The sequence below is a fragment of the Salmo salar genome, chromosome ssa26 (genome assembly GCF_905237065.1).
Source record: "Salmo salar chromosome ssa26, Ssal_v3.1, whole genome shotgun sequence".
Taxonomy (NCBI): Eukaryota; Metazoa; Chordata; class Actinopteri; order Salmoniformes; family Salmonidae; genus Salmo; species Salmo salar.
In genome coordinates this window covers 22,672,038-22,684,457 of record NC_059467.1, presented here as the reverse complement: position 1 = coordinate 22,684,457, position 12,420 = coordinate 22,672,038, and the positions used below count along the sequence as shown (strand labels likewise).

At 43.2% G+C, this 12,420-nt stretch overlaps 1 protein-coding gene across 5 annotated transcripts in view; it reads right to left on the bottom strand.

Annotated features, from left to right (window-relative positions):
• Positions 1–11,200, bottom strand: part of LOC106587367 (uncharacterized) — a 48,539-nt gene extending 37,339 nt beyond the window's left edge. For 2 of the 5 annotated variants that reach the window (XM_045708812.1, XM_045708814.1), the window contains exon 1: positions 10,904–11,027. Coding sequence is in view for 2 of the 5 variants with exons in the window: in XM_045708806.1 (XP_045564762.1) it covers positions 8,506–8,674 (169 nt within the window). In the remaining 3 variants the exon portion in view is untranslated. Of the gene's footprint in view, positions 1–8,505; positions 8,694–10,903 lie in introns of all 5 variants that reach the window. The other 3 variants (XM_045708806.1, XM_045708807.1, XM_045708811.1) reach the window with 3 other exon arrangements.
• Positions 11,201–12,420: the final 1,220 nt, after the last annotated feature.

Sequence of the window (12,420 nt, the reverse complement as noted above, 5' to 3'; positions counted from 1 at the left end):
CTCTCTCTCCCGCTACTCTCTCCTCTTCCATCCTATCATCTCTTCCCTCTGCTCAAACCTTCTCCAACCTATCTCCTGATTCTGCCTCCTCAACCCTCCTCTCCTCCCTTTCTGCATCCTTTGACTCTCTATGTCCCCTATCCTCCAGGCCGGCTCGGTCCTCCCCTCCTGCTCCGTGGCTCGCCGACTCATTGCGAGCTCACAGAACAGGGCTCCGGGCAGCCGAGCGGAAATGGAGGAAAACTCGCCTCCCTCGCCTCCCTGCGGACCTGGCATCCTTTCACTCCCTCCTCTCTACATTTTCCTCTTATGTCTCTGCTGCTAAAGCCACTTTCTACCACTCTAAATTCCAAGCATTCGCCTCTAACCCTAGGAAGCTCTTTGCCACCTTCTCCTCCCTTTTGAATCCTCCTCCCCCTCCCCCCCCTCCTCCCTCTCTGCAGATGACTTCGTCAACCATTTTGAAAAGAAGGTCGACGATATCCGATCCTCGTTTGCTAAGTCAAACGACACCGCTGGTCCTGCTCACACTGCCCTACCCTGTGCTTTGACCTATTTCTCCCCTCTCTCTCCAGATGAAATCTTGCGTCTTGAGCCCAACAACCTGCCCGCTTGACCCTATCCCCTCCTCTCTTCTCCAGACCATTTCCGGAGACCTTCTCCCTTACCTCACCACGCTCATCAACTCATCCTTGACCGCTGGCTACGTCCCTTCCGTCTTCAAGAGAGCGAGAGTTGCACCCCTTCTGAAAAAACCTACACTCGATCCCTCCGATGTCAACAACTACAGACCAGTATCCCTTCTTTCTTTTCTCTCCAAAACTCTTGAACATGCCGTCCTTGGCCAGCTCTCCTGCTATCTCTCTCTCTTGATCCAAATCAGTCAGGTTTCAAGACTGGTCATTCAACTGAGACTGCTCTTCTCTGTGTCACGGAGGCTCTCCGCACTGCTAAAGCTAACTCTCTCTCCTCTGCTCTCATCCTTCTAGACCTATCTGCTGCCTTTGATACTGTGAACCATAAGATCCTCCTCTCCACCCTCTCCGAGTTGGGCATCTCCGGCGCGGCCCACGCTTGGATTGCGTCCTACCTGAAAGGTTGCTCCTATCAGGTGGCGTGGCGAGAATCTGTCTCCGCACCACGTGCTCTCACCACTGGTGTCCCCCAGGGCTCTGTTCTAGGCCCTCTCCTATTCTCGCTATACACCAAGTCACTTGGCTCTGTCATATCCTCACATGGTCTCTCCTATCATTGCTATGCAGACGACACACAATTAATCTTCTCCTTTCCCCCTTCTGATAACCAGGTGGCGAATTGCATCTCTGCATGTCTGGCAGACATATCAGTGTGGATGACGGATCACCACCTCAAGCTGAACCTCGGCAAGACGGAGCTGCTCTTCCTCCCGGGGAAGGACTGCCCGTTCCATGATCTCGCCATCACGGTTGACAACTCCATTGTGTCCTCCTCCCAGAGTGCTAAGAACTTTGGCGTGACCCTGGACAACACCCTGTCGTTCTCCACTAACATCAAGGTGGTGACCCGATCCTGTAGGTTCATGCTCTACAACATTCGCAGAGTACGACCCTGCCTCACACAGGAAGTGGCACAGGTCCTAATCCAGGCACTTGTCATCTCCCGTCTGGATTTCTGCAACTCGCTGTTGGCTGGGCTCCCTGCCTGTGCCATTAAACCCCTACAACTCATCCAGAACGCCGCAGCCCGTCTGGTGTTCAACCTTCCCAAGTTCTCTCACGTCACCCCGCTCCTCCGCTCTCTCCACTGGCTTCCAGTTGAAGCTCGCATCCGCTACAAGACCATGGTGCTTGCCTACGGAGCTGTGAGGGGAACGGCACCTCCGTACCTTCAGGCTCTGATCAGGCCCTACACCCAAACAAGGGCACTGCGTTCATCCACCTCTGGCCTGCTCGCCTCCCTACCTCTGAGGAAGCACAGTTCCCGCTCAGCCCAGTCAAAACTGTTCGCTGCTCTGGCACCCCAATGGTGGAACAAGCTCCCCCACGACGCCAGGACAGCGGAGTCAATCACCACCTTCCGGAGACACCTGAAACCCCACCTCTTTAAGGAATACCTAGGATAGGATAAAGTAATCCTTCTAACCCCCCCCCCACCTTAAAAGATTTAGATGCACTATTGTAAAGTGGTTGTTCCACTGGATATCATAAGGTGAATGCACCAATTTGTAAGTCGCTCTGGATAAGAGCGTTTGCTAAATGACTTAACCTGTTGGGGATAGGGGGCAGTATTTGCACGGCCGGATAAAAAACATACCCGATTTAATCTGGTTACTACTCCTGCCCAGTAACTAGAATATGCATATAATTATTGGCTTTGGATAGAAAACACCCTAAAGTTTCTAAAACTGTTTGAATGGTGTCTGTGAGTATAACAGAACTCATATGGCAGGCAAAAACCTGAGAAGATTCCTTACAGGAAGTGGCCTGTCTGACAAGTTCTTGTTCTTCCTGGCTCTGTTTATTGAAAACTGAGGATCTTTGCTGTAACGTGACACTTCCTACGGCTCCCATAGGCTCTCAGAACCCGGGAAAAAGCTGAATGATGTAATTCCAGCCTCTGGCTGAAAAACATTAGCGCGTTTGGATAGTGGCCGGTCAGAGTACCATCAGACTGAGGCTCGTGCACGAGGGGATCCCATGTTTTTATTTTCTCTCTCTTTGGACGTATACACGCTTTCCCGGTCAGAATATTACCGCTTTTTTACGAGAAAAATGGCATAAAAATTGATTTTAAACAGCGGTTGACATGCTTCGAAGTACGGTAATGGAATATTTAGAATGTTTTTGTCACGAAATGCGTCGTGCGCGTCACCCTTCTTTACCATTCGGATAGTGTCTTGAACGCACGAACAAAACAGAGGATATTTGAACATAACTATGGATTATTTTGAACCAAACCAACATTTGTTATTGAAGTAGAAGTCCTGGAAGTGCATTCTGACGAAGAACAGCAAAGGTAATAACATTTTTCTTATAGTAAATCTGACTTTGGTCAGGGCTAAACTTGGTGGGTGTCTAAATAGCTAGCCCTGTGATGCCGGGCTATCTACTCAGAATATTGCAAAATGTGCTTTCACCGAAAAGCTATTTTAAAATCGGACATAGCGAGTGCATAGAGTAGTTCTGTATCTATAATTCTTAAAATAATTGTTATGCTTTTTGTGAACGTTTATCGTGAGTAATTTAGTAAATTCACCGGAAGTTTGCGGGGGGTATGCTAGTTCTGAACGTCACATGCTAATGTAAAAAGCTGTTTTTTGATATAAATATGAACTTGATTGAACAAAACATGCATGTATTGTATAACATAATGTCCTAGGGTTGTCATCTGATGAAGATCATCAAAGGTTAGTGCTGCATTTAGCTGTGGTTTGGGTTTATGTGACATTATATGCTAGCTTGAAAAATGGGTGTCTGATTATTTCTGGCTGGGTACTCTGCTGACATAATCTAATGTTTTGCTTTCGTTGTAAAGCCTTTTTGAAATCGGACAGTGTGGTTAGATTAACGAGAGTCTTGTCTTTAAAATGGTGTAAAATAGTCATATGTTTGAGAAATTGAAGTAATAGCATTTCTAAGGTATTTGAATAACGCGCCACGGGATTCAACTGGCTGTTGAGTAGGTGGGACGATTTCGTCCCGCCGACCCTAGAGAGGTTAAATGTAAATGTAGTACATTCATCTTATAATCACTCGGTTATACATTTTCAGGGTGAAATCATTTAGTCAAACCTTTAATCATATAATTTCCATTACAATGGGGCAGCAGGGCCAAGCAGTGAAGCACTGGCTGGGGCTGCTGCCAGCCTGCCAGGGACGGTGCCACCAGTCAGTGGTCTGTGCTAACCCTGGGGTCAGAGGGAGCAACAGACACGTCACACATGGGGCAAAGCTCTTGGACTGCATGGTCAACACACACACACACACACAAAGAGGCACAAACTCACACCATGCTCTTCAGCAGGCACCAGTTACTCTCTTACATTGCAGTCCCAGCCCCATCCTGGGCTCCCTTCACAGCCACTCCCACACAGACAATCCTGCAGTCGGAGAGCAGCTCAGCCCTGGAATGGGTTTGGTCACATGACAGATCATCATCTACCACCAATCCAATGCCCCTACCTCTGGCCAATCGGACAGGACTGAACCTCCCAGCATCTCTCCTGGCAGCAGGTCAGGCCAGCTTTCAAACTTGAAATGCACTTAAAGAGAAAGACCTGAAGAACTACCTGGTGGTACTGTGTTACGACAAAGAACTGTTCAAATTAAGGAAGAACTTACAAAATGCACATTTTGGAATGAATAAAGGACATTTTTTATTTTGCGATGAGAATAAGAATTTAAAAGGTGCTTCAGCCTTGTATTTTAAATATAATTAAGACTAAAAATCAATTGTATGTTTTTATTACTTTAATCATTGTTCTTTTAAGAAGAAGAAAATAAGCCTGCCATTTTTTTTATATTCATGATTTTTGGGGTGAAACAGAAAGCTTTGCTTTTAGTGTTTGTTCTGCTGCTGGTCAGGACTGCCCTGTTCGGAGGTGTAGATTAAAGTAGAAAAGGAAAGAGAGAACATGCTCCACTCCTCTTCTCCTCTCCTCCTTTGACCCAGCCATGTGTACTGCCGTAGCAGCAGCCCTCCCTCCCTCCAGCCACAGCCCTCCCTCCCCTGGCCTCCAGGCCCCGTAAGGCTCACTGAGATGGGAGTAAGACCTAACTCCAGGCCCCACAGTCCTCCCTCCCCTGGCCTCCAGGCCCGTAAGGCTCACTGAGATGGGGGTAAGACCTAACTCCAGGCCCCACAGGCCTCCCTCCCCTGGCCTCCAGGCCCGTAAGGCTCACTGAGATGGGGTAAGACGTAACTCCATGCCCCACAGGCCTCCCTCCCCTGGCCTCCAGGTCCCGTAAGGCTCACTGAGATGGGGTAAGACCTAACTCCAGGCCCCACAGGCCTCCCTCCCCTGGCCTCCAGGCCCTGTAAGGCTCACTGAGATGGGGTAAGACCTAACTCCAGGCCCCACAGGCCTCCCAGATCCATGCACTCCGTCAGAACACCAGCCCCACACAGAACCCCTCCTGTCAAGAACAGCAAGTTTTACCACTCTCCCTGTGTGAGTAGTTACCCATGGGAAAGTGTGAGTGACAGCTACAGTTACAGTTACAGTGTCATCCTTTATTTTCTCTCTCTCTCTTTATTGTCTGTGATTACTGATCATAATATGTGATGGTTATAATGATGGTTAGAATATACATGTGATGGTTATAATGATAGTTAGAACATACATGTGATAGTTATAATGATAGTTAGAATATACATGGATGGTTATGAAATGACAGTGTAGGTTCACATTGTTACGGTACTTAACCACAAGTGTTAGTATAGGAGGACTCTGCAAGGTCGAATCTTCCCATTACATAGCATAGCTTTATATAGTTTTATAAAATGGTTAGTTCTGGCCTGGCATTATGATTAGTTCAAACTGAAAGGTGTTTTCCATTCATGCTATATATCACTGTATTATATCAATAACTCTTTATTAATTATGATTAAAACTAAAAGGTTCACAATAAAGCATTCAGTGATAAAGTTCATATGAATCTCATCACAGCCTGAAGGGCAGTCATGCAGTCACAGTCAGATAAGTTTCTCTACTCTTCCATCAAACCCTATCTACCCTACATACATGTTCAAATGGAAAACAGCCATTTCAATTTAAAAGCAATGTTCCCATGTTTGCAGAGACTGCTTTCACGGTAAACGCTGCATATATCGACTCAATCGGAAATTAAATATCAATTTCAATCGCACTATATCTTTAGTGCTATGGATTGAATTTTTGTTGTGTCCCTTATACAGGACACAACAAATATGTACACAGTAGGCTGGAAGTGGTGTTTGAGTGCCAGTAGGGGGCACTCTTCCCTCTGGTCTAAAGAGTTCCCAATGCCCAGGGGCAGAGACAGGGACATTGCCCTGCGTAAGGTGCAGCCTTTCAGATGGGACATTAAACGGATGTCCTGACTGTGGTCATTAAAGTTTCCATGGTACTTATTGTGACAGTAAGTGGTGTAACCCTGGTGTCCTGGCTAACTTATTATACCCCTCAATCCTAAATGTTTTATACTGTATATCACTCCTCACCTCTACACCATGAAAGCTGATGTCTGGTGAATATTCTGGCACAAATGGTTACACCCATAGTTGTGTATGACTAGAGATTTATCCAGTCATAAGGTCATTTAGCAACATTTGAGTTTATGTCTTGTTAGGATATGACATTCTCATTCTGGATTGGATAGATTTGTATCACCCTTATTTCTGCTTGTAGATATTAAACACTTCCTCCAACAGAGGACTTGTGGATTGACAGTAAAAATAAAACACTGGTTACAATGGAAAACTATTATATGTAGTTGAATTTCTCTGGACCAAGAGATCCAGCCAAGCAGTCATCAACATCCACTCTGTCTTTTTCTCAACACTCTCTCAAAGGTGCCTCTGGGAATACTATCGCTTTCAAAATAAAAGTCCCCAGGGTACAAACAATAACAGTGCCTCACTACATTATGGTAAAATAAAAGTCGTAACAAAAGTAAGGTTTCAGATTTTTATGTCAACATATGTCTAGGCTTTAGAGCTTCCATTAGTACATATGTGTTACATCTCTGGTTGTTCTGCTCTGCTCTCTGCCTGCCTGCTCCCTGCCTGTCTGCTCCCTGCCTGCCTGCTCTCTGCCTGCCTGCTCCCTGCCTGCCTGCTCTCTGCCTGCCTGCTCTCATCCTGTTGGTTCTCATACTCCCTCACTTTCTTTCTGTATTCTCGGACCTCATAAATGGCATCATACAGGAATGTAACATTTTTCTGTGTTTCTTCATTAATTATGTGCGTTAATTCATCATCTGTACTGTTCAATAGACTAATCAAGAATTGTCTTGTTTCATGAGGAGTTTCTTTTATATTTAACTCACCATGCATGTTTGCACTTGTTGCCCAATTCCAAGGTTTATAGTGTGACTGAGCAGTTGACAGGCCCTTTTCCTCGATTTGACACCTTTCTGGAACAGAGATAATTATGGGTTTGCCCTCGGGAAAGATTGCTTTGAAGTGTTCACGTTGCTTAACTCTTTTGATCAAATTTGGTGACTCCATGTTTTGATTTTGCCCCGTACTCAGAAAGCTCTCTGTTAGTGTGTCCTCCCCTTCAGGGAGTAAAACACAGAAGTTGGGCTCTGGATAGTATGTCCCTAGAGGAAAGTGTTTTGCTGTTATTATTCGAATGTGATTGTCAATCTGGCTTGCCCTCTGCAATTTACCAGAATTCTCAGGAAACTCATAGCCTGTTGACATCACCGTTGGTGGGATGCCAGAGTGAGTGTTAGAGTGCTGTCTGACTATCTCTAAATAAGAGCTGTACACTTGAAGTTTTTAGTATTAGCGTCAATAAAACTGAAATAGATCAAACAGTCCTTATCCTTTCTTCTCAACTGTCTAACAAGCTTTTTAGTTTCTGCATGATTTTTTATATATTCTCTGATTTTCTGATATGGTGGTTTGTCATCTGTGTGTTTTATGTCACCTTCAGATCCCCAAGTAAATGAAATAATTTTTAACTTAACTGCTGATTTTGTGTCCTTATTTTTAACTACCTCGTGACGTTCCGAATGATCTGAATAACAATAGCAATTAAGGCCGATGACCATGGCCACATCTTCCAGGTGTACCTTGTCATTGTCACTAAAGCCTGTGTCCTCCAACAAGTTCAGTAAATTTTGAACCAGTTTTTGGTTTGAGTCAGTTAGTGACACACACATGGGTACATTGATCCTAAACTTGATCTTTTGATCCTGGTTCTGCTTCTGGGTCTGTCAGGAGAAACGACAAAAACAAATCATGTGAGGTTAGAAAATTATAATACTTATAATACTGTTAGAAATTTCTAGCGACGACAGATTTCAAATCTAAAGCTCATCGATGTACTGTATTACTGTATTTCAAAGGTTTGAGCCCAGATGTTGTTCTATTAAAATGACACTGTTGTTGGCTCAACTGACTGGACCGCTCCTTGAACGCTTTCTTACCCTCTTTGGACACTTGGTCTTGGTCTTCCTAGAAGGCCCTGGCTTTGTAGCTTCTGGTATATCAGTATTATCCAAACTGCAGAACAAAAAGGATATACATCCTGCTTTTTAAATCCTTATGTATGTTTGATCCAGTTCTTTAAAGGTTAAAACAATTATAACAGCTAAGTTATAACATAGCTCCCAGTAATAAGAACACTAACTTTGAGAGGTCTTCAACAAGATTTATCCCTTTGTGTTCGATGTTGTCTGGGTTGTTGACAAAGCTGGTGGGCTGTGTCACAATAGGGTCTGAGGGGAGAAACAGGCTATTCAGAGACAGAGCATTTTGGGAAGGTGGTAGAGTTAGTTAGATTGAATGTGTAGTGATAAACCATTCTCTTCTCACCTTGTGTTACATTACTAGCTGGGATGTCCACAAAACACACAGAGAACATTGAGCAGCCTGTTTTCTTACGTTTTGTAGAACATGTCTCTGGTGATATGTTTTGGGGAAGCAGTCTTTCTTGTGCTATTAATTGTGATGCTGGTCTCTGTTGTCTGTTATTACCCTCCATGATGTCTCAGACAAACCTACTGTATGAAAGCAGAAGACAAGACTCAGAGAAGGACAGGATCTATTTCAAATCAAATGATATGTGCAATACATCTCTGTTTCATAAATCTTCTTGTTCATTTGCTAAATAATAGTAAAAAAACATGTTTTGAGAATGGATTCTCATTTCATTAATTGCTATTGGCATTTTGTAAATCCAACCATACTTCATTGATGCTTGAATGTTGATAGCGAATATACTAGAGCTTAGGATAGCATACTACAATTGTTTCTTAGTGTTGGATTCGAGCTTGAAATATAAACTTATTTATTACTTTACGTGTATTAGGAATGTATATGTTAGGGGTCAAGGAAGGGTAAAGAGGAACTAGGTGTGTGGAAAGTTACTGAGTGAGAAAAAGGGAAGTGCAGAAAGTTCATATTCTGTTCAAATATGTTATTGTTGAATATGAATGTTCCTAAGGAGGGAGGCAAAGGGCAACAGTCTAGTTTCAGTTCCTGATAAGGCAGACCAGTTGCTGAGGAACCAGGACCATGAGGGATGTGGAACTCAACTCGAGATAAGGTCAACAGTTGAAGAGGGAAGACACAGCTGGGAGGGGGGCCACAGGGGCCCACCCCAAAGACAATCTGATTACAGTCCTATCTCACATACACACACACACACACACACACACACACACACACACACACACACACACACACACACACACACACACACACACACACACACACACACACACACACACACACACACACACACACACACACACACACACACACACACACACACACACACATACTTCCACACCCATGAGGGTCCGGAAGGTATGAATATGTGCTTGTGTGACTTGTATGTTGTCTTTGCAGCTGTATGACCCAGTGGGTGAATAAACTTGGTTTGAGCTTTTCCTAGTTGTTTGTTTCAGTTTTTACTCTTTGTTCAGAACCTAACATTACATTAGTGAAACAAAATTATTCAGATTAAGGTTTTTCCTGATGACTCTAAAGACGAAGATAAGATTAGGCCTATACAAAAATACATCTGTTGATGTTCGTAGCAATCCCAGTAGTTTCCATGTGGGACGTATGTTGTGTGGCAGGTCACCAACATTCCTCCACCATGATGAATATTTCATTGGAGATCAATCTTCCTCCTCAGATACATTCGCAAGAAAGAGCCTACATCACTGCTGTGGTTTCTTATTTACTCTACAGCATGAGGAAGAACTGTTGTGAGCACATTTTAGATAACTATAGTTCCAAATACTATTTGTGGGAGAAAAAAAACGTTGACTACAATTTGGAGGTGACTACAAATACAGATAGCAATAAATAACTTGTATTTGTTTACTATTTGAATACAGATATCAGAAAGCAACTACTTCAAATGTTTTGGGAATACAGATCTCAGGAAGTGATACTTCAGAAACAATTGGATTATCCACCTTGAACTAATGGCAGATTAGTTCAACTAGTGTAGATTAACAAACCAATCAACCAAGAAGATGTGACTCCTTGAACAGCAGATACAGTCCTCACCATATGAATTTTGTGGCTCTTTACACTCTAACATTTTGGATTTGAGATCAAATGTTTTTCAGTGCATTCAGAAAGTATTCAGACCCCTTGACTTTTTCCGCATTTTGTTGTTACAGCCAAAGAAAACCCAAAGAGGCCAACGTCATGACAATAGAGATGCAGGTCTTTAGATGTTTTACACATTAAATTGTAATTTCCCCTATCCAGCTGTTCCATTCTCCATGTAGCCCGCTGCTACAGAACAGCTTCAATGCTCCTTGGCATAGATTCTACAAGTGTCTGGAACTTCCTGTGTGGAAGAACCTACTTTCAATATACATCAAGTATTTTCTTTATTTTGGCAGTTACCTGCTGAATGGACAGAGAGGTATCCCTCCAGTCGCAATAAAATGGATTAGAACATTGCGGATGAGCGGAGGAGGTTTGGAATGACAAGTTCAAAAAAGGTGTCTAGCACCTTCTATAACATAACATACCATTTACATAATTATTTTTTAGATTTGTTTGTTAAAAAGAAAACTTCTCCTTAATTGACACTTTTCATTCGATATTGAAAAGAATAACACTTAATGTTGCATATGGCTCAAAGACTAAGTTGTCATGTAAGGCCTATATTCCTTGTAGTTGTTCCGTTAGTCAATTTGGACAAATTAGTAAAAATACAATAAAACCTGAAACAAAGTCTTACCCACTAAACGTCTTCTGATCACTCCGCTGTCTTTATTTATGCTTCAGGGATGGCTCCTTTGAGGCAGAGGCCTTGTGTGAGCTGTTGAAGGTTCCTCTTTATGAAGCCCAGAATAGGATATAGCCTTTTATACCTCTAAAAAAGGATGTTAACTCGAGACTACAGTCATCTCATTTTCACACAGGATACAGCAAGTTGGTTGCCAAGTATTTCTTAAAGAGGTAGTGGCCCCACAATAATGGGTAACTACACCGAAATTAGCCTCTAAGCGTATGTAACTGTAGTAAATGCATTTGTGGGAACATTACAGTAAAGTGGGACTGGTTGTTTTAATTTGTGAATTCTAATGAGGCAGTTGATTCATTAAACCTGTACAACAGCAGTCATGGCATTGGACAGGAAGGACTTTTGTGTGGGTGGATGACTCAACAACATTCCTCAATAGGCTGAGGTCTGATTCTTTACATTTCCCCACGAATGTTCACTTGTCAACTTCACCTCATGGATTTAAAATAATTACACTGGTGAAAGGAATCTGGTGAAAACTCCCTCCCCCATGCTTGCACCAATCCAATGCTTTTAAAATGCATGAGAAGCAGTGATTGGGTGAGTTAGTTTTGCATGGCCCGGTGTCCCGGTGGGTGGATATTTCACTTAAGGACCAATGGAACGGTCTAAAATGTGCCAACTCCGCCCACCCAGGGCACCGGTCCATGCAAAACCAACTTTCCCAATGAGTGAAAGATGGGTGGCAAATTGAAATAAAATGATTGTGTTATGCATCTGAAATGAAAAGGTAAAAAATAATCCTATAATCGTTTCTTAGGAACTGTGCAAAATGCAGGAGACATGAAAAACACTTCCTGAGGTGTAACTTCAATTCTAAAGTAAATAGATACATATCCTTGTTGAAATGTAAGACCAGGTTAGCAAGAAACCATTCTAATAGGTAGTTGTAGTTGGATAGGTGTGTAGAAGTCTATACTAGCACTGTCAAGGGCTGTAATTCCCCTGCAGCAAACCTTGGTGCATATTCTTGTAATGGGCATTATTACATGGATTCATGTCAGGTCACACTGATAACACTAGACCTTTAATAAAGTATGCATACTCTGAGGCAATGTACACTGAGTGTACAAAACACCTTTCCAAGACATAGACTGACCAGGTGAAAGCTATGACCCTTATTGTCACTTGTTAAATCCACATCAATCAGTGTAGATGAAGGGGAGGAGACAGGTTAAAGAAGGATGTTTAAGCCTTGAGACAATTGAGGCATGGATTGTGTATGTGTGCCATTCAGAAGGTGAATGGGCAAGACAAAAAATGTAAGTGCATTTGAATGGGATATGATAGTAGGTGCCAGGCGAACCGTTTTGTGTAAAAACTGTAACGCTGCTGGGTTTTCCACGCTGAAAAGTTTCCTGTGTGTATCAAGAATGGTCCACCAGCCAAAGGACATCCAGCCAACTTGACACAACTGTGGGAAGCATTGGAGTCAACATGGGCCAGCATCA